Raw genomic sequence first — 26,659 nt, 5'->3', positions numbered from 1 at the left:
CCCTCTTCCTTGCACGCTGCCTCCTCTTCCTTGTTACTGTTGAGATTTCCTTTTTCTGCTGCTGAATCTGCTCAATTTAAGTGTGATACTAGCCAAACACTTTGTGGATAGACTTAGACACCCTCTTTGTATGATCCCAACAACAGATAGTGTGAGTAAAGAGTCAGAAATACTTGAATTCTTGTCTCTGACCTAAATCTGTCATAGGGCTGATTCTAGAGTCCACTTGATCATTGATTAGCTGTGTGTCTTGAGCAGTCATTTCACATTTCTGAATATTCAGTTTCTTTATCTGTAAACATGAGTGGTGATAATGTTCTTTTTTTCCCATTTTTTTTATAATGTTCTTGTTGCTGTGTGTCATCAAGTCAGAACTGAACTGTAGTTGATCTTCCAGTGGGTTTCCATAAGTAGCAAATCACATGGAAGGAGATTGCCCATCTTTTTTCTATGGCGCAGCTGGTGGATTCAAACTGTGAGCCTGTGGGTAGATAGTACAATTCCTTATCACTAAGCCGCAAATAACCCTGAGTTATTTATTGTTATTTATTACTGCAACAGAGTGTTGCAAAGCTAAGACAAAGTGAAGAGATGTAGAAATGAAAGGGATGAACAGATTCTGTCAAAGAGCATTACAAAAAGGCAATGCAAAGTAATATAACAGAATGTGTAAAGAGCTGGAGTTAGAGAATAAAAAGGGAAGAGTTCACTTGGCATTAAGTGAGCTGAGAGAACTGAAAAACAAATTTAAGCCTTGAGCTACAAGCAATATACTGAGCAATGCTATGGTAAAAATCTTGAATGATCCAGGAAGCATCATCAAAAGAAGATGGAGGGAATACACAGAGTCACTGTACCAAAAAGAATTGGCCAACACTGAAATATTTCAGGATGTATCATACAGCCAAGAGCTATTGGTAATAAAAGATAAAGTTCAAACTGAATTGAAGGGATTGGCACAATATAAGACATCAGGAATTGATGGGTTACCAGTTGATATGTTTCACCTAACAGATGAAGCCCTGTATATACTCATCAATCTGTGCCAAAAAATTTGGAAGGCAGCTTCCTGGCCACCTTACTGGAAGAGTCAGTACCTAAATGACTTGAAGAATATTTGTTCTTGTCATCAAGAAAGGTGATCCAACACAATGTAGAAATTATTCAACAATATCACTAATATCACATGCTAGCAAAATGTTGAAGAGCATCCCAAAATGGATAGAGCAGTAGTACATTGACAAAAGACTGCCAGAAGTTCAAGTTGGGTTTAGAAGAGGCTGTGGCACTAGAGATACCACTGTTGCAAACAGATCTTGGCTGAAAGCAGAAAACACAAGCAAATGTCTATTTCTGTTTATTGTTTGCAAAGGCCTTTGGCTGTGTGTATCATAACAAACTATGGTTAACCTTGAGAAGAATGGGAATCCCAGAACACTTAATTGCGCTTATATGAAACCTATACCTAGACAAAGAAGAGGTTGTCTGAGCAGAGCAAGGGAACATTGCATAGTTTAAACTAAGAAAGGTGTGTGTCAGGGCTGTATCCTTTCTCCACACCTGTCAGGTCTGTATGCTGAACAAATCATTAGAGAAGCTGGAATGCACAAAGAAAAATGTAACAAGATAGGAAGAAGGTTCATCAACAACTTGCATTATTCAATCTCGCTGACACAATCTCGCTGAAAGTGAGGAGGACTTGAAGTGTTTGCTAGAGAAGATCAAAGACTATAGCTTTGAGTATGGATTACATCTCAACATCAAGAAGGTAACAATCCTCAACACTGGGGTTATAGGCAAGATCATGATAGACGGAGAAAAGACTGAAATTGCCAACCACTTCATCTTACTTGGTTCCACAATCAATACCTTTGATGCTAGCAGTCAAGAAATCAAACATATATTGCATTGGGAAAGTCTTCTGTGAGGGACCTGTCCAAAGTTCTGAGGAATAATGATGTCAGTTTGAAAACTAAGATGTGCCCAATTCTGGCCACAGTCTTTTCAAGCACTTGGTATGCAACCAATAGCTAGACAGTGAGTAAGAACAACAATAGAAGAATTGGTGACTTTGAGGTAGGAAATTTGGACAGAGTACTGAATATGTCATTAATTGCCAAAAGAAAAGATACGTGTTGGAGAAAGTGCAACCAGAGTGCTCCTTGGAGGCAGGGATGGCGAATCTTTGTCCCATATACTTTGAGCATGTTGCTAGGAGAAGGTATTCCTTGGAAAGGGGCATCATTCTAGGAAAGGTGGAAGGTCAGTGAAAGAAAGAGCCAAAGTGAGATGGATTGACACAGTAACTACTGCAATGGGTTCAAGGATGTCAGAGATTGGGAGGATGGCACAGAATAGGATAAGATTCAGATATGTTGTTCGCTAGGAATCATATTTGACCCAATGACAAATAACAACAACAACAACAATTCACACTCACAGGACTAGTGGTAGGGCTGTGAGTAGTGTGATGCACTGCTAATTAAAAGGTCTGCAGTTTGAATCTACCTACTCCTTGTTAGAAAGATGGGCAATGTCCTCCCATAAAGGTTTACTGCATCAGAGACCTGATAGAGTAAGACAGATTGAACTCACATAGTAATGTGGTTTCCCCTTTGGTTTATTAAATCACGGGGATGATTTAACTGAAACATACTGTCATCAAGGAGGGTTGCTATGAATCAGAACTTATAGAAAAGCGAATTATAGCGGTTCACCAAGCCAATTGCAACTCAGTTACCCTATAGGACAATGTAGAACAAACCCACAGGGCTTTCAAGGTTGTAAATTTTTAGGAAAGCCGACTGTTCCATTTCCAGTCTTTCTCCCACTGAGCCACAAGTGGATTGGAACCGCTAACTCCCTATAGCCATGACATGTGACCAGATAGTTTAGGTGTTTGTTGAGTTTTAAAGAAAACACAGGTCTTTCAACATTTTCCCTACGTTCTGAAGGTCTATTCTCCTCCTAAAATGTGACTACCAAGGAAGTTACGATTCCCTCATAGATGTCACATTTGTACTTTACAGAGCATACACAGTCTGACTTAATCTTTCCAATGCTGCCGAAAAAGATTTGCTATTATCCTCATTTTACAAAAGAGAGCTGTGAAAGTTGTGGAAAGACATAAGTCTGAAAAATCCCCGGGGCCACTGTCAACCTCCCAAGGATATTCACAGAATGGGGTCACCCACGGAGGAGCCGGGAGCCTTTTCCCTGGAAGCCCCGCCTCCTCGGGTGGGCGGGGCCGGAGCAGGCGTCACCGCCTCCCGATGACGGGAAGCCCCGCCCCCGACGCTCCACCTCTCGCGGGATCTCTGTGGAGAACAGGACCGGGTCAAGTCTCATCATGGCGGCAGAAGATGTGGATGTAGACATCGAAGGAGATGTAGTCGCTGTCACAGCACAGCAAGGGTGAGGCGAAGAATCTGGGTCGGCTTGGGGCAGAGAGGGCCGCGGGTGCGAGGAGAGTGCGCTGTGGGGAGGTCACCACGAATGCGGCAAGGGGCAGGGGAGGGATTGGAAGGCCGTGCTAGCGGCCCCACCCGTGCCTCCAGCACGTCCCGAGACCAGCAGGCAGACACTCCTGCACTAGTGTTTGACATCTTTTATCGAAGTTCCTTGAGGGCGCCGACCTCTCCTGACACATTGCATAAGCGCCAACTGTTGTCTTCCTCCTCACCCCTCCTGTCTCCCCAGGGTGTCTCCTGGAGTTTTCAGAACAGGACCTGACTGAGGGCAGGGACCCCTGCAAGCCTTTGTGACCTTGAGCGAGTGTTTTATCTCTTCTAGTCACAGGTCCCCTTTTTCATAAGGAATAATTTGAAGGCAGCTTGATATTTGCATTCTAGCTTCACTGACCCTACCAGTCACTATCATTGTGACTTCGACAAAACCTTAACCTGTCTGAGCCTCGGATCTCTTTCATGTAAACTGAGAGCCTGCATAAGGTGGTTGTGAGGATCACATGAAATAATTATGGCTTGTGCTTTGACATAAGGTAGGTAGCTCTGTAAACACTCTGTCTACTTTCACCATCCACCCTTAGTGATGGTATCAGGACTCTGCTACATACCATTTAATAGGATTTCTGCAAGACAAGACAGCAAGCTCACTTTGATGGCACTGATGTCTTGCTTTCCAAGTTAGGAAATCAGTACACTACTACTTTTTTTTCCTGTTCGCTTGAAGAAATCAGTACTATTTTAAGAATGTTCTTCCAGTGCCCCACAGTAGTAAAGTAAGGATCCAAAATGTGAATCTTAATTCACCTGTTCTATTGAGTTGGAACAGACTCATAGCTCACCCTTCAGTGGTTTTCAGGCCCTTCTTTATTGTGGTGAATTTGAACCTCTTGCTTTTGTTTTGCCTGTGGAACTCCTTACCACTAAGCCACCGTTGTTGGTATGTGCCATCATAGCAACCCTATGTACAATTGCTCAGAACCCTGCTCTATCCTGAGCCAACCTTAATGGTCTCTGACACACCTCCCCCCCATTACCCCAGTCACTGAATCAATCCATCTCATCAAGGGTCTTCCTCTCTTGCCCTGTCCCTCCACCTTCCTAAGCATGATATCCCTCTCTAATGACTGGTCACTTCTTCCTCCATGCTGAAAGTATGTCAGATGAAGCTTCAGAAACGTTTCCTCCAAGGAGCAGCCTGACTTCACCCTTTAGGACAAACCAGCTTTTTCTCCTAGCATTCCATGGTATATTCAGTACTCTTCTCCAGCATCAAAGCTCAAAGGCCGCAATTCTCCTGTCATCCCTAGTCATTGTCCAACTTTCTGACACATGGCAAGTAATTGCAAAGACTTTGGCCTGGATCAGGTGAACCTTAGTCTCCATACTGACATCACTGCTTTTAAGTACTCTCGAGAGGTTCCTGACAGCAGACGTTACTAGTGCAATTTGTCTTTTGATTTCCTGGCTGCTGATTCCGAGAGTGTTGATTGTGGAGCCAAGCAAACAAACTATTAACAATCTCAATCTTTTCACCATCTATTATGATGCTGCCAGTCAGCCCAGTGGTGAGAATCTTTGTTTTCTTAATCTTGAGCTTCAGTCAATATTAAAGCCTGCAGTACTTGACCTTTTGCAGCAAGTGCTTCAGGTCCTCCTCAGTTTCAGCAAGGTTATGTCATCTGCATAACACAGGTTGTTAATGAGTCTTCCTCCAATCCTGATGTCACATTCCTCCTCGTAAAGTCTAGGCTCCTGGATGCATACAGATTGAAAAGTATGGAGACAGGATGCATCCTTGCACACTCCTTTCCCAAGTTTGAATCATGCAGTGTTTCCTTGCACTCTTCTGACAACTGCCTCCTGGTTTAAGTATAGGTTTTGCATAAGCACAATAAAGTTCTTGGATTCCCATTCTTCTGAAAGAAAGGTAGTCACTCTTTGTTTGTTGCTATCCACAAAATTAAATGCCTTTGCATAGTCAATGAAACACAGACAGACATTCCTCTGGTACTCTCTGCTTCCAGCCAAGATCTAACATTAGCTAAAATATCCTTAGTACCAAGGCCTCTTTTAAACCCAGCCTGCACATCTGGCAGTTCTCTGCTGATGTGCTGTTCCAGTCATTTTTGGATGATTTTCAGCAGAATTGTGCTTGCATGTGATGTTAATGATGATGTTTTATAATTGCCACACTCTATCAGCTTAACTTTCTTTGGGAAACAAATACGGATCCCTTCCAGTCTGTTGGCCAGGTAGTTGTCCTCCAGATTTTTTGGTGCTACTTGGAGTGCATCCAGGGAAGCAACTCTCAATTATACTGTGAACAACTTTGTTAATCTCTTAGGTTGAACTATGTGAAATTACCAGTGTTTGACCATTTTTTACCCATATTGGGAAATTTCATAAGGGCGGTTTTTTTATCAGGACCTCTCTGAAATGGGGAAAGAATACCAGCCTTGCCGACCAGGAGCCGACATTGCAGGCATGAAAGTGTTTTGTGGCCTTTAAAGCGCTATAAAAGTGTAAAGAATAATTAAATTCATATTGTCTTTCTCTCTAAAATCTTCACAAGAAGCAGCCCAGATCAATCAGTTGCCAACTCACAGATGATCCTCTAACAGGTTTTCAGAGGTTAAAAACCACTTGGGAGGAGATTGCCTTTCTCCATAGAAGCAGTTGGTGGGTTTGAACTATATGCCTTTGGGTTGGTAGCACAACTCCTTTCCCACTAGGCCACCAGAGTTCCAGATCAATTATGTACTGGTGTATATTAGCAGTTGTTTGTTGTGCACTGTTGAGTCAGAATTGAACTATAGCTGATCCTCTGGGAGGTTGCAGAGTCAGGGAGGAGATTGCCCATCCTTCTCCCACAAAGCAACCCGTGGCCTCAAACCACATGCTTTAAGGATTGCAGCGCAACTTCTTACCTCTAGGCCACCAGAGCTCCCTGTTTTAACAGTAATTGTTCACATTTGTGTAAATTTGACCAACTGATTTTACATGCTTGATTTAATAGACTTTTAAAAAAATCTGTGAGATAAGTGGGCAGGGATGTTTAATCTGTAGTAAGAGAGGAATGAGTGGATTTGTAAACACTAAAGATCATGTTAAAGCATTGGCACTCTCACTCTTTCACATTAGAGCCTTCTTTTTCTTCGTATGTTTAAGTCCCTCTCCTCCCCTGCTTCTCTTTAGGGAGCTTTGGTGGCTAGTAGTGGGAAGGAGTTGGATTGCCAACCCAAAGGAACACAGAATCCACCAACTGCTCCATGGGAGAAAGATGGGCAATCTCATCTCCCATGCAACTTACTGCTGCTGAAAATCTACTGAAGGGTTAGTTATGAGTTGATTCTGACTCTGTGACTAGCAGAGGTTATTCTTTGGAGAGTCACATTATAGTTGGAAAGATCCAAGACAGTGAAAGAGAGGAAGACTCTCAATGAGCTGGATTGACAGTGTCTGCAGCAGTGGACTTACATGTGCTGGAGATAATGAGGATGGCACAGAACAAGATGGACAGGGTTCAGATCTTTTGTTTGTAGGGTTGCTATGAGTTATACTTGCCTTGATGGCACCTAACAACAACAAGAAGCAGAGTTTAAAAGATTATGGGTTCATGGTCAAAACATTGCCTTACACAATTCCAAGGAGTATTACTAGCATAGTCTGGTGCCTCAGAGTGTGGCTCTGTCTTTATGGTATTTAGTATGAATGGTGCACCCTGAAGTATGTAGATGAATTAAAAACATATTTTTAAACACTTAAGTAATAAGTACCTAAGTTAGAAGACAAAAGTGAATCATTTTATCTTTCCTTTCACTTCCTTAGTTTTCCTTCTCATTCTTCTTTTCTTCTGTTTTTTTCTTTAAATCATGGTGTCCCAAAGGAGTTTTGTCATAGGACTTGGCATTACCATCTAAGGTTTTATATACTATATGCTGATGCACCAATTAATGAACTTCAGACCTATTTATGCAGTTAGTTATTTACCCATTCACACCATCATAGGTGTGCACTTTGTTTTCTTATCTCCCTCCTTGTTTCCCCTACAGTCTTCCCTAAAGTACATCCAAATATAATCATATTAGTCCTTCAAATCTTTGGTGGGTTTTAGTTTAAAATTCTCATCCCTTGACTCTTAGATGTATATGATCCATGCTTCATTCACTTGTTCAACAAATACCTTCTACATGCCAAGCCCTTGGTATATAACAATTATTAAATAATTTTCATTGGTGAGATAAACAATAAATATGTGTTTTTTATGTATGTGCATCAGGAATGCGTCCTGGCTCCACGCCTTTTAAATCTGTATACAGAACAGATCGTTCAAGAGACTAGGCTTTAAGATGGGGAATGTGACATCAGGATTAGAGGATGACTCCTCAGTCTGTTAAACAGATGACACAGCCTTGAAGACCTGAAACGTTTGCTGCAGAAGATCAAGGACTGCATATTCAATATGGATTGAAGCTCAACATCAAGAAAAACACCACAAGGCCAATTGACAACACCATGATAAATGGAGACAAGATTGAGATTATTAACAATTTCAGTTTCCTTGCTTCCACAGTCAACACTCTCGGGACCAGCAGTCAAGCAATAAAAAGATTAATTGTATTAGGTAAATTTGCTGTCAGAGTGCTGAAGAGCAATAATGTCAGTCTAGAGACTGAGTTGCACCTGAACCAGGCAACTGTACACATGGACCTCACCTGTAGCATACACACGAATGAAATTGATGGCATCTAAGGAAAGAGATGGTGGAAAAGCTCAGTACGGATGCAAGGTCGGGGATCCCCTGTGGAACAGAGCATTGGTTGTTGATGTTGTTAGGTGCCACTAGGTTCATTCCAACTCATAAAGATCCTATATATAATAGAAACATTGCCAAATTTTGTGTTCTTTTTTTTAAAAAAATTTTTTTATTAATTTTAATGAACATTTACAGAGATTTTGGATTTCCATTCATTCATTGTTGCACTTTTCTCCCTGCCCAGCTTCCCCCCAGTTTGCTCCCCTCTTTGAAAAGCAAAACAAAAATTCCTTCTTTGGTATACAGTCCCCATTCTTATGGTCTCTACTTGTGTTCAAGACCATTGTTATCACTGTGTAACAAGAAAGCTGAAGAAGATGAAGAAAATGAAAACAAATCCCCAAGATAAAAAAAATTCAACCTTAAATATATCTCACATAAATTTGGAAACCATCTCAAGAATAGATTTGAAGCATTGAACATTAATGACTGAAGACTAGATAGATTGTGGGATGAAATAAGGGACATCATATTTAAAAAGCAAACAGTTATTAAAAAAGACAAGAAAGAAAAAAACAGATGTCAGAAAAGACTTTAAATGTTGCTCTAATTCCCTATTAGCATAAAAAAGTCCCCAAGTAGCCCAAGTTCTTTTTATTAATTATATGTATTCTCGTGAAAATGTTTTTTTTTTTTTCCTTCACTGTGCTATGTTTTTGGGTTTTTTAAAATTTTCTATTAGTTTATTTACAAAATTCAAATATGTTGTTTTTAAAAACAAATTTTTTCAATTTCCCTCACCCTACCCCTATCAAATTGTACAACCTCATGATTAATCGCCCTTCCCCTGCACATCCTCATCCCTCTACTTCCAACCTCTCCCACCCCTTTTGGATCCTTATGTTGTTGTTGTTATGTGCTGTCGAGTCGTTTGCAACACATAGCGACCCTATGTACAACAGCCCTAAACCCTGCTCTATCCTGTGCCAGTCTCATTGCCTCTGGCACACCCATCCCGATTACCCCAGTCAATGAGTCAATCCACCTCATAGAGGGTCTTCCCCTCCTGCGCTGTCCCTCTACTCTACCCAGCATGATGTCCCTCTCTAAAGACCTGTCTCTCCTTATAACATGTCCAAAGTATGTCAGGCGAAGCCCCAGAATCCTTGCCTCCAAGGAGCAGCCTGGTTTAACCCTCTCTAGGATGAATCTGTTTGTTTTCTTGGCAGTCCATGGTACATTCAATACTCTTCTCCAGCACCACAGCTCAAAGGCATCAATTCTCCTTCTATCCTCCCTAGTCATTGTCCAACTCTCTGATGTTATTGCAAAAACCGTGGCCTGTATCAGGCGCACCTTAGTCTCCAGAGAGACACCATTGCTCTTGAATACTTTAGAGTGGTCCCTAACTGCAGACTTTCCCATCACAATATGTTTTTTGATTTCCTGGCTACTGGTGCCAAGAGTGTTGACCGTGGAGCCGAGCAAACTGGAGCTGTGAACACTCTCAATCTCTTTGCCATCCATCCTGATGCTACCGATTGGTCCGGTGGTGAGAATTTTTGTCTTCTTGACATTGAGCCTCAATCCATACTGAAGGCTGCAGTCCTTGACCCTCTGCAGTAAGTGCATGAGGTCCTCCTCAGTTTCAGCGAGCAGGGTTGTGTCATCTGCATAAAGCAGATTGTTGACAGATCGTCCACCAATCCTAATGCCACGCTTCTCCTCATAGAGCCCAGCCTCTCGGATAATCTGCTCTGCATACAGGTTGAAAAGGTATGGAGATAGGACACATCCCTGGTGTACACCCTTCCCAATTTTGAACCATGCTCATTGCAATATTTATACTTGTGGGATTGAGTCTGTTCACTCAGAATAATACTCTCGAGTCTTTCCCAGGTTAGATTATAATTTACACAATCTTGCTCCTACGTGTTGCATAGTATTTCAGTCTGTGAGTGACCATAATTTCTCAATCCGTTTGCTTGTGATTGGATATTTGGGCTGTTTCCATGTTCTTTTGATGGTGAATAATACTGCTATGAACACTAGTGTACAAATCTTTGTGCCTCAGGTCTCCTTTTCTCAGAGTATATTCCAAGTGGAATAGCTGGGTCATATGGAATTTCTACGTTCAGCTTTTTGAGGAAGCGCCAAACTACCTTCCAGAATGGTTGTACCATTTTACAATGCCACCAACAATGTATAAGAGTGCCTATCTCACCACATCCTCTCCAACATTTATTACTTGTTGCCCTGTTAAACTTTGCCACTGTTACTGGAGATGGTACCTCACTGGGGCAATATCATTCTCAATGGAAAAACACTAAAAACATTTTCCTTGAAAACAGAGACCAGACAAAGATGCCCACTGACACCACTTCTTTTCAGTATTGTATTGGAAGTGCTTGGTAGGGCAATATGACAAGAGGAGGAAATAAAAGACATCCAGATCCGCAAAGAGATGGTAAAACTGTCACTATATATAGATGATATGATGATGTACACAGAAAACCCAAAGACTCAACAAAAAACCTGTTAGAATTAATAGGCCAAAAACCCTGTTGGAATTAATAGGCCAATTTAGTAGAGTGGCAAGCTATAAGATCAATATCCAGAAATTAATAGGATTCCTGGTTGGGCTCTATGAGAAGAAATGTGGTGTCAGGATTGGTGGAAGATCTATCAACAATCTGCGTTATGCACATGACACAACCCTGCTGGCTGAAACTGAGGAGGACCTGAAGCGCTTGCTGCAGAGGGTCAAGGACTGCAGCCTTCAATATGGATTGAGGCTCAATGTCAAGAAGACAAAGATTCTCACCACAGGGCCAATTGGCAACATCAGGATAGATGGTGAAGAGATTGAGATTGTTCGCAGCTTTACTTTGCTTGGCTCTACAATTAACACTCAATTAACATTCTTGAACAGCAGCCAGGAAATTAAAAGGCATATTGTGATGGGAAAGTCTGCTTTTAGGGACCTCTCCAAAATACTGAAGAGCAGTAGTGTCTCTCTGGAGACTAAGGTGTGTCTGATACAGGCCATGGTCTTTGCCATCACTTGTTATGCATCAGAGAGTTGGACAATAAGTAGGGAGGACAGAAGGAAAATTGATGCCTTTGAGCTATGGTGCTGGAGAAGAGTATTGAGGGTACCATGGACTGCTTAGAAAACAAACAGGTTCATCCTAGAGAGGGTTAAACCTGACGGCATCCTGGAGAGGGTTAAAACTGGGCCGCCCCTTGGAGGCAAGGATTCTGAAACTTCGTCTAACATACTTTGGACATGTAAGGAGGGATCGGTCCTTGGAGAGGGACATCATGCTTGGTAGAGTGGATGGACAGCACAGGAGGGGAATGCCCTCTATGAGATGGATTGAATCAGTGACTGGGGTAGTCAGGATGGGTGTGTTAGAAACAGATTGGCACAGGACAGAGCCGCGTTTAGGGCTGTTGTACATAGGGTCACTATGAGTCGCAAGCGAGTCGACAGCACCTAACAACAACTACAGTAACAAAGAGAACTCAGAGAAGGAAATCAAGAAAGCAATACCATTTATAATAGCCAACCACAAATTGATATACTTGAATTTGCTGTTTTATAAGCACTTTCTACTTTGATCTTATCGCTGCATATCTTTGTTATTTCTTCGTTTTCAGGTTCTTGGTATTAATGGTAACTTTTTTCTAAATAAAAATTTTATTTTTTACTGGTTTACTTAACAGTGTTTGTATACATTGTTTTTCACACTGGATCTTTTCTATTTCTTTTACCCACCCCTCCCTTTATACATCAAATTGTGCAACCCTGTGATTACTCCCTGCCTATCCTCAAGCCTCTGCTCCTACCTTCCCCGCTCTGATCCTCATACATGTTTTACTAGTTAATCTTTCTGTTTATACAGTAATGTTCTCATACAGTATTTATCCTTAGGCAACTGAGTTAGTTCACTTAGCTTTTATACTTTAGCAATAACTGGCGAAATTAATACAAAGTTGAATTCCTATATACATATGAATACTCATAAAAAAAATCTGAAATAGTCCACAGAACTATTGTGATTGTTGCATCAAGTTAGATATTTTTGAGGAATGAAGTAAGTGAACAGACAGTTGGTGTTTAGCTATTAAGAATAGTGTACCGTACAGCAGGCACCTGCTTTTGCAGTAGAGGTAGAAAAAACATTTCTGCAGTTTTAAATCTATCTGCTAGGAAGACTTGTGTACCAGCAGTCGAATTGGAATGACCTGTAGCTGACCCTCCAGCGAGTTTTCAAAGCTAGTAAAATCACATGGGTCATGATTACCCATCCTTCTTTCTCAGAGTAGCTGGTGGTTTTGAATTGCATGCCTTTGGGCTTGCAGCACAGCTTCTTAACACTCGGCCATCACAGCTCCCTGCTCAGAGGAGAACTAAATAAATATTTGCTTAATGCCTGCATCCTATAGTCTCACTTGTTACATCCTTTGCCTCCTTTAATAGTTGTTTGTTTTTTTAATTGATTATAGAAATGATGAAACCACAGTATCAATATTACAACATGATCACTATCTAGATCCATCCTGGAGAACTGAGAATGACCTTATTGTAAGTATTTAATGAAATGACTAGGTACATTACCTTATCCCAGAGTGGCTTTCTTTGAATGAGTACTTATTCTTAATCCCTATAGAGATAATATAACATTTTTCTTGGGGTCTAGTTGCATAGGTTATGCTAAAGAGTTTAGATTTTATCTTTCATGAGCTAGAATGTCTTTGGTAATAGTTATTTACAACTTGGAGAAAGCAAGAGAAAAATTTGTGGTAGTATGTAATTGTTAACTTTCTTTTGAAATATTCAATTTGAAAAGGTCATTTATTAGACATCGATGTAGAAATGTTGAGTGAGCAGTTAGATAAAATAGCCAGGAACTTGAACTCAGCTGAAAATACGTATTTTGGTAATTAAAAATGAATGTAATTTGTCAGGAGTAATTATGACTCAAAGGAGATAAAAAATACAGAAAATTTGAGAAACAGTATCTAGTAATATATAGCCATTATTTCTTTATCATGAATAGGAGCATGAGTCTTGGAATCAAACATTAGCATGCCAAGTCTCAATTCTTCTACTTCAAATGCTAGTCATGCTATGGATGTTTCTATGAGATAATACCTATTTTATAGTGTTTTTGTGGCAATTATAATGTTATCGTTAATGGTAGTTATTTGTAATCATGTTGAGTTGGGTTTGTTTGTTTTTTTAAAAAAAATAATTTTAACAAATAGTAAATAGAAAGGAAATATGTTTTTCTCTTTTTTAATAGCCTTGGACTCTGGATAGCACTATCAGTGAAGAAAACAAAGCCGTCATTGAGAAAATGTTGTTGGAAGAAGAGTATCCTTAAATGGTGATAAGAAAATTAAAGATTTCAGGATTAAAAGTTGATTTTTGCAAAAATGGTAATATGGGACAGATGGAGTATATAACTAGGTTTGTTTGACCCTAGACTATTGTTACATAATAGTTACCTATTTTTAGTAAAATACTAAATTTTCTTTCTCAAGTCTTTTTGCTAAATCTTAGATCTGACTCACTATTTTACTTTAGTTGCTGTTTCCAGATAATTCATTGTACTGAATATACACTTTTAATATAGAGTAATATTTGAATCAGAACTATAGTTCAAATCCAAGATTATTTAGTCCAACTCTCCATTTTCAAAGTTATGTAAGATGAAACCAGAGATGTTAATTTGTCCAAGGATACAGAATTAAAATATATAAAAGTTCTCACTTCCTACTCTACCAATTTACAGATGTAATGTGGGAGGAATACAAGGAGCATAAAATAAATACTACAAGATGAAGTTTTTATACACCCATTCAGTCCCATATCTGTGGATCCTTGTGCACAATTCTGCCACTATCTTGTCCTAGTTCTTTGATCTGTGTGTAATGTTAGCATTCCTAGATAAAATCAATGACAGAAATGGTCATTGATTCCCTTTCAGGTTGTTGTTGTTGTTGTTGTTGTTGTTGTTGTTATGTGCCGTCCAGTCGTTTGCGACTCATAGCGACCCTATGTACAACAGCCCTAAACCCTGCTCTTTACTGTGCCAATCGCATTGCCTCCGACACACCCATCCTGATTACCCCAGTCACTGCATCAGTTCACCTCATAGAGGGTCTTCCCCTCCTGCGCTGTCCCTCTACCCTACCAAGCATGATGTCCCTCTCTAAAGACCTGTCTCTCCTTACAACATGTCCAAAGTATGTCAGGCGAAGCCCCAGAATCTTTGCCTCCAAGGAGTAGCCTGGTTTAACCCTCTCTAGGATGAATCTGTTTGTTTTCTTGGCAGTCCATGGTACATTCAGTACTCTTCTCCAGCACCACAGCTCAAAGGCGTCAATTCTCCTTCTTTCCTCCCTAGTCATTGTCCAACTCTCTGATGCATAACAAGTGATTGCAAAGACCATGGCCTGTATCAGGCGCACCTTAATCTCCAGAGAGACACCGTAAAAATAATAAGCAGAACCTATATAGGCTCTCAGAAGATGGCATTATATCTATTATGGCACTTGGCACACAATATGCAATCCAGTATTGTTACATGCCGTTGAGTCTCTTGGAACTCATAGTGACCTTATGTCCAACAGCTCTGAACTCTGCTTTATCCTAAGCCAGCTTTAGCTTTACTGTCTCTTACACATCTACTCCCACTTCAGTTACTGAGTCAATCCATTTCATGAAGGTTTTCCCCTCCTGGGCTGTTTATTAATAGTCATAGAGTAATCAGAAAGGTTCCTAAATCCTTGGTTCACTTGTTACATTCTTCATACATTGTTGTTGTTCACTTGTTACATTCTTCATACATTGTTGTTGTTGTTGTTGCTGTTATGTACCATGGAGTTGGAATTGACCCATAGCTAACCCTCTATCAGTTTTCAGAGGCAGTTAATCACACAGGAAGAGATTGCCTGTCCTCCTGCAGAGCAGCTCGAAGTTTCAAACTGCTTGCCTTCAGGATTGTAGTGCAGTTTCTTGTCACTAGGCTACCAGAGCTCCCTTCATACATTGTAGAGAAAATATTTAAATTGAACGTACTTGAAATTTTTTTAGCTACTTTTTAAATTTTACTTTTAAATAATGATGTGATTTGGTGAAAGTTTACAGAGAAAGTTAGGTTCCCATTCAATAGTTTTTGGATGGACTGTTAGGTAACTAATTACATTCTTTGCAGTGTTTAAACATTATTTCTTTTTTGGTAGTTCCATTCTAGTAATACTGTATCCCTGCCTCTTTACCTTCTCTTTGTTTAAAGTGATGGTTGACCATTTGGTCGCATATAAAATTTGGTTTATTTTTTTAAATTTATGTTTAATTATTTTCTATTGGTATGCATACAAATGAATATATGTTGTTTTCACACTTTCCTCTATTCACATTGTTTCACATATGATCATTCCCCTTCATTGTGTTATATAAAATTGATCATCTTTGATCCTTGCCTGCCATTACTCCACTTTTAAAAGGCCTGCAGTATCCATTGAATGTTAGCTATAAGTTATAGGAAGAGAAAGACATTTGCCATTAAGCCAGTTCTGACTCATGGTAACCTTATGTGTCAGAGTAGAACAGAATTTTTAGTGGCTAATTTTTCAAAAGTCAGCATCAGCCTTTCTTCAGTCATCTGTGGATGAAGTCGTATCACCAGTGTCTCAGTTAGCCAGCACATTAATCATTTGTATCGTCTAGGAGCAGAGAAATGCATTTATTTAGCACATATTTTGTACTGCACTGTATTGTGTTATTTCATGTTAATACCCTAATCCATATAGCAATCCTAGAGGTACGTAAGTTTATAAGGTAATGTTTGCAAACCTAGAAATGGCTTTGAGAGGAATTAGTTTATCTAGAATTCTAGTATGACTTTCATGGTTGTAAGTCCCTACTTTGTATAAATGACATAAAAAGTCTTTAATTTTATTACTGTTTTAAAAGTTCCTCAATAATTATACAGATATTATTTGTCTAAAAAATCACTTCCAGAAAAATTCTGGCCTAATCTAAAGGAAAAGGACAAAAAATATATGAAAAGGTAAAACCCATCTGTAATACTTTTTAAGAGTTTGAATTGGATTTTTAAAAACATCATCATAAGCTGTTTTCTTTTTTTTATTTGATGCAGTCTGCAGAAGACAGGAAAAAGCATGTATGTACTTATGTTTTGTCTTTTCAAAACTTACTTTATTAGAAACTGGAAGTTTTAATGAGAAAAATAGAATTTTCCTTTGGAAAAGCCATCTTAAAGTTAGTCATATAGATGTTAATGCAACAAAATACTTTTATGACAGTCTTTGTTTACCAGGAAGTTCTTAGATGACCCTAAGCAGTTGATTGTATCAGATTATGGAAAAAATTATTTCTTAAGGATTTGCGGACAAAGATTAAGAAGTTGTTAGCTAAAATATTAGAAATTGACTTGCTTTCTATTGATCTTTGATTTAAATTTCAGTTACTTTGGACAAACACTTTAGACAAAATTTTAATTAATGTAGGTAAGTTATGTAAAGAACTAAGTAGTTTTTCTAAGTAGTCTTTCATTATAATTGAAGAATATTCTTTATAAGCATAAAAATTCATGATCTCTTAAAATGATAGACTAAATTCATCATTTAGATTTGCAGTTGCTACTCGCTTGAGCACTGAACAGCTTCTGGCTTTTGTATTTTGCTAAATCACAACAAAAGGAAGTTAAGTTAATGAGCATCAGAATTTTGTTTATAGTTTCTTAAGATAGTATATTTTAAATAATGTTTTCACTGATTCAGTACTTATATGGATTTACTTGGAAGAATCAAAGAGCTAATAATGTTTCTGAAACCATTTTAAACTTTTGCCTGCCTTTCAGGATTTGGGAATTTATTAATCTGCTGCTTTGTGTCCAATCTAAGAAGTCCCGTTTATTGTCCCACTAGCTTCCTTACTCACTTCCTTACTGCCCTAGAGGTATCCTCACTCAGACCGAGGGTTAGATGTTCCTTTCATTCTGAGCTAGCGAAGTATGCATGTAAACCTCTTCCCCCAAGTAGAGGCTGCAGCTTTTAATTTTTTTGTTTTGTTTTTAAAATTTTAAAAGTACAGAATATATTACATGGCTTTCTGTAATCTTTAGCTATATAAGTATAGAATGTTCTTTTTCAGAAATTTCTTTTTTTTTTCTCTCAGGGTGCAGTCTCCTACAAAACCAGCCTGTTACTCAGTAAAGTGGACAGTAGAAGAAAAAGAGCTGTTTGAACAAGGGCTGGTAAATAGAGCAGTTTTTAATTTAGAGTAAAATGATTCTAGAAGCAAATATTGATAAGAGTTATAAGTTGTACTGACTAGAAATTTCTTATCAATTACAGTGATAACACTTACTTTTTTATTGTTAGAGTAATGATATTTGTAGTGTAATAGAAGAGAATTCCTTTCAATGCATATCTAAAACTCTTAAGAAAACTTTGGATTGGTATTTTAAATCCTTTTCATATCTGTTGTTTCTTTCAATAAAACTTTAAAAAAATATTTACTTCTGTCTGCATGACACTGGCTGCCTGCAATAAAAGCAAAATTATTTAGTTATCTAATACTTGCATTCAAAATAAAACTTAAGAAAAACTTACGTTTGGAATTGTTGGGTGATCATCGAAGTGTTTCTTTATTCAGTGTTTGGCTATGTAATGTGGTGGTGGTGTTATGTGCCGTCAAGTCATCTGACTCATAGCAACCCTATGTACAACAGCCCTAAGCCCTGCTCTGTCCCTTGCCAATCTATCTCTGACAGTACCTATCCCCATTACCCCAGTGACTGAATCAGTCCATCTCATTGAGGGTCTTCTCCTGCACTGTCCCCACCAACCGGACCCTCCTTGCAACATGTCCAACGTATGTCAGATGAAGCTTCAGAATCCTTGCCTCCAAGGAGCAGCCTGTCTTTGCCCTCCCCAGGATGAACTTATGTGTTCTTCTAGCAATCCATGGTATATTCAGTACTCTTCTCCAGCACCAAAGCTCAAAGGCATCAACTCTCCTTATGTCATCCCTAGTCATTGTAGAGCTCTTTGATATATAGCAAGTAATTGTGAAACTATGGCCTGTGTCAGGCATACCTTAGTCTCCAGACTGGCCTCGTTGCTCTGTGTTTCAGGTCCTCCTCAGTTTCAGCATGCAGGGTTGTGTCATCCACATAACGCAGATTATTGATGAATCTACCTCCAATCCTGATGCCACACTTCTCCTCATAGAGCCCAGCCTCCTAGACAATCTCTTCAAATATAGATTGAAAAGTATGGAGACAGGGCACATCCTTGACATACATTCTTCCCAGTTTTGAATCATGCAGTGTTTCCTTACTCTGTTCTGATGACTGCCTCCTGGTCCAAGTATAGGTTTCTCATAAGCACAATCAAGTGTTCTGGGATTCCCATTCTCCTCAGAGTCAGCCACAGTTTGTTGTGATCCACATAGTCAGATGCCTTTGCATAGTCAATGAAATACAGATAGACACTTCTCTGGTACTCTCAGCTTTCAGTCAGGATCCATCTGACATTAGCTGTAATATCCCTAGTGCCATGGCCTCTCTAAATCCAGCCTGCACTTCAGGCAGTTCTCTATTGATGTGCTGTTGCAGTCATTTTTGGATTATCTTCAGCAGAATCTTTCTTGCATGTGTTGTCAATGATACTGTTCATCAATTTTCCACATTCTGTCTAATCACCTTTCTTTGATCTCTTCTAGTCTGTAGGCTGGGTGGTTTTCCTCCAGATTTCTTGGCATAACTTGGTGAGCACATCCAGGGCAGCATGTGTTTTTTGAAATATATCAATCAGTATGCCATCAATTCCTGGGGTCTTGTTTTTTGCCATTTCTTTCAGAGCAGCTTGAACTTCCTCCTTCATCATCACTTGCTCTTGCTCATACACCGTTTCATGAAATTCTTCTGTGTCCACCAAGTCATTTTGGTACAGTGACTCTGTATACTGTTTCCATCATCATTTAATGCTTCCTGGATCATTTCATCTTCTGCCCAAAGCATCCTTAAGTATTGAAACTCAGTGATTGAATTTGTTCTTCAGTTCCTTGAGGTTAAGAAATGCTGAGTGAGTTCAGCCCTTTTGATTTCTGACTCCAGCTCCTTGCACATTTCTTTGTAATACTGTGTCTTCCTGCGCTGCCCTCTGGAATCTTCTGTTCAGATCTTTCATATCTTGATTTCTTCCCTTAGCTTTGGCTTCTTGGTGCTCCAGTGCAATATTTAGAGTTTCTTCTGGCATTCATCCTGGTCTTTTCTGCCTCATCTGTCTTTGTAATGACCTTTTGTATTCTTTCTGAATAATATTCTTGATATCCTCCCACAGCTCATCTAGTCTTCGCTCATTTGTGTCCAAGGCCTCAGACCTGTTCCTGAGATGGTTTTGAAATTCAGGTGGGTAGACTCAAAGTCAAATTTTGTTTCCTGTGGAATTGATTTAATTTTCCTCCACTTTGGCTTGAACTTGAATAGGAGTACTTGATGATCTATTCCACAGTCAGCACCTGGCATAGTTTTCACAGCTGATACTGAGCTTCTCCAGCAGTTCTTTCCACAGATGTAATCTGTCTGATTCCTATGCATTCAGTCAGGTCAAATCCATGTGTATAGCCTACATTTATGTTTCTTATAGAATGTATTTGCAGTGAATAAGTTGTTGATGTTGATTGTGCAAAATTCTTTCATTCTATTTTCGACTTAATTTCTGTCACCACGTCCATGTTTTCCAGCTGCTTCTTCTCTATTCCCAACTTTTGCATTCCAGTCATCCATTATTTTTAATGCATCTTGATTGCATGTATGATCAATCTGACTGCAAAAGTAGGTAGAAATCTTCTATTTCCTCCTCTTTGGCTCTGGTTGTTGGTGCATATATTTGAATGATGGTGGTATTCACTGGATTTCCTTGTACGCTTATGGATATTATCCTGTCACTCACAACATTGCATTTCAAGATGCATCTAGAATTGACTTTTTTAACTCTGAAAGCAACCCATTTTTCCTCCCCTTTTCCCCTCCAGCGTGGTAGATCATATGATGGTGGCTTTATATACACAGTCAAAATGTTCTAGTGGATATAATTGACAACTATAAACATTTCTTTTACAGAAATGTTATATTGCTATCTGTTTAAATGTCCACAGATTAAATCATGAGGTGTTCTAGTGTTTTTGTTTTTTAAAAAGGCATACCTGTTCATAATTCTAAAAATACTCTTTAATGTGAAGAAACATAACAAAATACTGACAATTTTTTTTCTCACTTATAAAAGTGAGCTGTATCTTTTCATTTAAGGAGTATATTATTCAATACTGTCATAATTAATCCTAAAATTTTATATATTTTGTATTGAAAAGAGAGCTCTGGTCTTCTTGTGGGTATAGAGTTAATGCTGCCAACCCAAAAGCACATCATTTGAGTACATCACCAGCTACTCATGGAAGAAAAAATGAACATTCTCCTCCCATGTGATTTGTTGTTGTTGATTGCCTTCAAGTCAAGCACGACTCATATACTACCCTATGAACAAAAGGCTTGAAGCCCCTCTACAACTATCGACATTTATCAATGTTTACAGAGTTTTCTAGAGGCATGTTGTTTAGAAAGTTGATGCCACTCCTGATTTGAAAGCCTCTGAAATCCCACTGGTTAGCTGAATCCGTTCTGACTCAAAAGCATATAATAACAACAATGTATAAAAATACATAATTTTCTTTATATAAGATTGGAGAATGTTAATTGAAACAGCTTTTTTTTAACAAATGGGGAAATGAGTATGTATTTTTCTAGTCATCAAGATGACATTTGTATATTTTGTAATCTTTTTCTATAAATACTTACATTATCTTTGAATTTTATCTCCTCTTGGAGTGAGTTTTTGCTGTGCCATTAATGTTTTTAATATTGGCATTTCAGTCTTGCATGATTATCATTGATTGGGCCAGCTATAATTAGTTATTTATCTAATATTACTGAAAGATTAGGGTTTTGCCCCTTATAAAAATTAAATTTTGTATACATATGTATACAGATGTGTTGGAAAGTAAAGGTTTATTTCATGGTGCAAAAATGCAAAAGATTGAATGAAGAGTGAGGGTTTCCCTCACTCTTGTCTCACCTTCCCTCTTTGCCTGAAGTAGAGAGTGTCATTTGTTTTTTATGCATCTTTTCAGGGATAGTTGTGTCTGCAAATACATATTTCGCTATGTGTCTACAGATATGCATAAATATCTGTATACACAGAGAAGTATTTAGAGTATTTGCACACATAAGGGCAAAACTCAAAAAACATAAAATTCTTGGTTATAGCCCCAGGCTTTTTTTGGTATAGCTTGTTTATGTTCTAAAATCTCTCAGGTTTATCATTGTTAGCCACTGTTAAGCCTGTTATTGTCTTAAAGATTACTCCTTGCACAGTGGAACAATCCCAGCCTAGTCACATGTCCTTACAACATTGGGGTCCGTGGAGTTTTAATTGATTTATTTTCAAAAGTAGATCGCTAGACCTTTCTTGCTAGTCTTAGTCTGAGAGGGCTGCTAACACCTGTTCACCATCGTAACACACAAGCCTCCACTGACAAATGACTAGTTGCTGTGCACAAAGTGTATTGAACCTGAGTCTTCTGCATGTGAGGTAAAAATTCTACTACAGAACTTCTTAGCTTGGGAGAAGGGAATTGTTTATTGCAGAAAGAAGATGGGAGATGATAGGTGATGCCAACTATTTACCCACTTGACTACTAAGTAGGAGGTTGGAAGCTTGAGTCTACCCATTGTTTGGCCCTTGAGAAAGACCTGCAGATCTACTTTTGAATAAATCAACCAATGAAAACACTGAAGCATGTGGATTACTGGACAAAAACTTTTTCTTGGGCATAGAATTGAAATTACTGTTGTTTTTGTTGTTATGTGTCATTGACTACAACTCATAGCAACCCTATGAACAATGAATCTGAACCCTGCCCTATCCTGTGCCATCCTCGCCATCCTTGATAAATTCGAACCCATTGGTTGAGTCATTGTGTCAGTTCATCTTGTGGAAGGCCTTCCTCTCTTTCTCTGACTTTCCACCTTTCCAAGCGTAATGACTCCTTCCAAATAATAGCTCCCACTCCCCAACAACATAGTCAAAGTACGTAAGACAAAATTTTATCATCCTCGTCAGGAGCATCCTGGGTGCACTTTCTCCCAGACATATTCTTTTGGCAATCCGTGGGATATTTAATATGCTTCCCAGTACCACAACTCAAAGACATCAGTTCTTCTGTCATCTTACTCAACTTTCAGATTCATATCTAGCAATTGAAAAGACAATGGTTTGAGTCATGCTTGGTCTTCAAATTGACATGGCTGCTCCTCAGCACCTTAGAAGGGTCCTTGACAGCAGACTTCATCAATGCAACATATCTTTTGATTTCTTAACTGCTAGTAGGATAAGCAGTCTCCTTACTCCCTTGTGATTTACTGCCTCTGAAAGCTCACTAGAGGCCCAGCTGTGGGTCAGTTCCAACTCAACAACTCACAACACAGTACCAGGAGTGTTTACTTGAATCCAAGCAAGATTAAATCATTGACAACTTCAGTCTTCTCTCCATCTATTGTGCTGTTGCCTACTGGCCCAGTACTATGGATTTTTGTTTTCTAGAGGCTGAGATATAATCCATACGGACGGCTATAGTCTTTGATCTTCTGCAGCAAACACCTTAGATCCTCCTCACTTTCAAGCAAGATTGTGTCATCTATATAATATAGATTGTTGATGAGACCTCTTCCAAAATTGATCCTACACTCTTATTCATGAAGTTCAGCCACGCAAATGTTTTTTTTTCTGCAAATTACACCTAATCAGATTGAATACTTATGGGAAAAGGATAGAGCTCTGACGTACACTGTGTTTTTGTTTTGTTTTTTTCTCATTTAAACCAGGCAATGAGCTGTTCCGAGAGTTGCTGTTTACGTGAGCACAATTTACGTGTTCTGGGATTCTCATTTTTCTCAGTGTTAGCCATAATTTATTATGATCCACACAGCTTAAGGTCTACACATTTATTATAATTCACAAGATTCCTTTGCATAGTTAATAAAGCACAAATGGATATCTTTATAGTAGTTCTTGCTTTCAGCCAAGATCCTTCTGGTATCAACCAGTGGTATCTCTGGTGCCACAGGCTCTCCTAAATCCAGCTTGAATTTCTGGAAGTTCTTCTTAGTGTACTGCCTTGGGATGATTTTCAGCAAGAAGATACTGGTGATTTTGTTCATTAATTTTCACATTATGTTTTATCACCTTTCTTGAAAATAGGAACAACAATGGATCTCTTCCAGTCAGTTGACCAGGTCGCTGTTTCTAGGCTCAGCCCTATGAACACATCTACGGTTACATCTTTTCTGTTTGTTTAAATAACCCCAGTTGGTATCCTGTCGATTCCTGCGGCCTTATTTTTTGCTAATGCTTTCAGTGTAGCTTGAACTTTTTCTTTCATTACCATTGGTTCTTAATCATGGGCTACTTACTGAAAGGGTTCTGGGTCAGTCTCTTCTTTTTGGCATGTTCTTGTTATGTGCCATCAAGTCACTTGTGACTCACAGCAATCCTATGTACAACAGCCCTAAACTCTGTTCTGTCCTGTGCCAATCTCATTTTCTCCGACACACTCATCCAGATTATCCCAGTCACTGAATCACTCCATCTCCTAGAGGGTCTTCCCCTCCTGTGCCTGCCCTCCACCCTCTCAAGCATGATGTCCTTCTCCAAGGACCGGTCTCTCCTTACAATATGACCAAAATATGTTAGACGAAGCCTCAGAATCCTTTCCTCCAAGGAGCAACCCGGTTTAACCCTCTCTAGGTTAATCTGTTTGTTTTCTTAGCAGTCCATGGTACCCTCAATACTCTTCTCCAACACCAAAGCTCAAAGGCATCAATTCTCCGTCTCTCCTCCTTAGTCATTGTCCAACTCTCTGGTGCATAACAAGTGATTGCAAAGACCATGGCCTGTATCAGACGAACCTTAGTCTCCAGAGAGACGCCATTGCTCTTCAGTACTTTAGAGAGGTCCCTAACAGCAGACTTTCCCATCACAATAATATCTTTTCATTTCCTGGTTGCTGGTGCCAAGAGTGTTGATTGTGGAGCCAAGCAGACTAAAGCTGTGAACAATCTCAATCTCTTCACCATCCATCCTGATGCTGCCAATTGGTCAGAATCTTTGTCTTCTTGTCATTGAGCCTCAATCCATATTGGAGGCTGCAGTCCTTGATCCTCTGCAGCAAGTGCTTCAGGTCCTCCTCAGTTTCAGCAAGCAGGGTTGTGCCATCTGCATAATGCAGATTGTTGATAGATCCTCCACCAATCCTGATGCCGCATTTCTCCTCATAGAGCCCAGCCTCCTGGATGGTCTGTTCTGCATACAGGTTGAAAAGATGTGGAGACAGGACATCTGTTTAATACTCTTTTCCTCTTTGGATGTTTCCTGTATCATTCCAAGATTTTCCCCTTATTATCCTTCAATATTGCCACCTCAAATTTAAATTTTCAGTTTCTTCTACTTTTGAACTGCTGAGTGAGTTCTACCCATTTTATTTTCTATTTCCAGCTCTTAGCATGCTGTTAGGGACCTCTCCAAAGTGCTGAAGAGCAATGGTGTCTCTCTGGAGACTAAGGTGCGTCTGATACAGGCCATAGTCTTTGCAAGCACTTGTTGTGCATCAGAGAGTTCGACAATGACTAAGGAGGATAGACGGAGAATTGATGCCTCTGAGCTGTGGTTCTGGAGAAGAGTATTGGTACCATGGACTGCTAGGAAAACAAACAAATTCATCCTGGAAAGGGTTAAACCGGGCTGCTCCTTGGAGGCAAGGATTCTGAGGCTTCGTCTAACATACTTTGGTCATATTGTAAGGAGAGACCGGTCCTTGGAGAAGGACATCATGCTTGAGAGGGTGGAGGGACAGCGCAGGAGGGGAAGGCCCTCTATGAGGTGGATTGATTGAGTGACTGGGGTAATTGGGATGGGAGTGTCAGAGACAGTGCGATTGGCACAGGACAGAACAGAGTTTAGGGCTGTTGTACATAGGGTTGCTATGAGTTGCAAGCGACTCGACAGCACATAACAACAACTTAATCTTTGTCGTCTTCAGCTACCTTTTGAAATCTGTTCAGCTTTTACTTCAGCATTTCTTCCCCTTTGTTTTGACTACTTGTCACTTGTCACTTGTGTTTTAACTGCTGAGAGTCTTTTTGTTATCCTCTGTCTTTGTAATGACCTTTTTTTTTAAATATTTTTTCATTGTTGCACCTTTTCTTTCCCTCCACCCCAGCCCACCCCAAAATGTACCCCTTCTTTCAGATTGTTGTCATACATATAATGCCTAATTATATATTCCTTTTGGACAGTTCTTTCCCTCATCCGTTTGAATGCAGTGTTCTGTAATGACCTTTTTTGCTTTCTTTATAGTGATATCCTTGATGTCATCCAATAACTCATCTGGTCTTTGGTCATTAGTGTTCAATGCCTCAAACCTATTGTTATAGTCTTCTGTTTCTTTTGAAAAAAAAAATACCTAAACCTATAAAATTCCAATTAGTTACTCTTTGTCACTAGCTTTTCTATTTCCCAAAATTCTCTATCCTACTAAGTTATCTACTATAAAACCTGCAAAAACTGAAACTTGTGTAAGGTGAATACTTAACAAAACAAGAAAATAGATAATTTTCACCAATAGAGAACAGTAGAAATGTAGTATGGCTGGTGCTCCCTGTCAAAGGTAGAAAACTTTCTGTAGCAAGAAAAACTAGGTGATCTCTTGGGTTTCTACTGCTCCCAGATTTACTGTGTTTACCTTAATCTTAAATATGGATAAGTAATTCTTTAATAAGTGGATCCTTGCTAAGTGTTAGTTTTAGTTAAGGTGCTCTGGTGGCATAGTGCATTATGTGTTACTCTGCATATAACAGTAAAAGGTCAGCAGTTTGAATCCACCAGCAGTTCTTTGAGAGACAGAGGCAACAATACAGAAAAGGGTCACTGTGAGTCAAACTCAGCTCACTGGCACTGTTATTTCTTGTGTGTTTGATTTTTTTTAAAAAAAACATGTCTATTAAAAGCAATCTTAAATATGTGTTGATGGTGTTAAATGTCAAGTTGACTACAACTTACATGGACCATATAACACTTAAATATGTAACATATTTATTAAGGAGCTCTGATAGTGTGGTCTGTATCGTGGTCCACTGCTAACCAAAAGGCCATGTACTCGAAGTGAACAGTCTTCTCCTGTTAAGATGTATTGTCTCGGAAACCAGATGAAGAGTCGCTGTGGGTTGGAGATGACTGATGGCAACAGGCTTGTGTTTCGTTTGTTTTATGTACTTAC

General features: G+C 39.3%; 1 protein-coding gene across 1 annotated transcript in view; it reads left to right on the top strand.

Moving 5' to 3' along the window:
* Positions 1-3,349: 3,349 nt before the first annotated feature.
* Positions 3,350-26,659, top strand: part of MYSM1 (Myb-like, SWIRM and MPN domains 1) — a 58,317-nt gene continuing 35,007 nt past the window's right edge. Inside the window, exons 1-6 of the mRNA XM_006879828.1 lie at positions 3,350-3,414; positions 12,736-12,814; positions 13,536-13,606; positions 16,233-16,310; positions 16,401-16,424; positions 17,441-17,519. Coding sequence (XP_006879890.1) covers positions 3,350-3,414; positions 12,736-12,814; positions 13,536-13,606; positions 16,233-16,310; positions 16,401-16,424; positions 17,441-17,519 — 396 coding nt within the window. The remainder of the gene's footprint in view (positions 3,415-12,735; positions 12,815-13,535; positions 13,607-16,232; positions 16,311-16,400; positions 16,425-17,440; positions 17,520-26,659) is intronic.

Source organism: Elephantulus edwardii, unplaced genomic scaffold (assembly GCF_000299155.1).
Source record: "Elephantulus edwardii isolate Elephantulus edwardi_28Jun2011 unplaced genomic scaffold, EleEdw1.0 scaffold00005, whole genome shotgun sequence".
Classification (NCBI taxonomy): Eukaryota; Metazoa; Chordata; class Mammalia; order Macroscelidea; family Macroscelididae; genus Elephantulus; species Elephantulus edwardii.
Note: the sequence above shows the minus strand (reverse complement) of the source record. Positions and strands in the feature narration are given on the sequence as shown.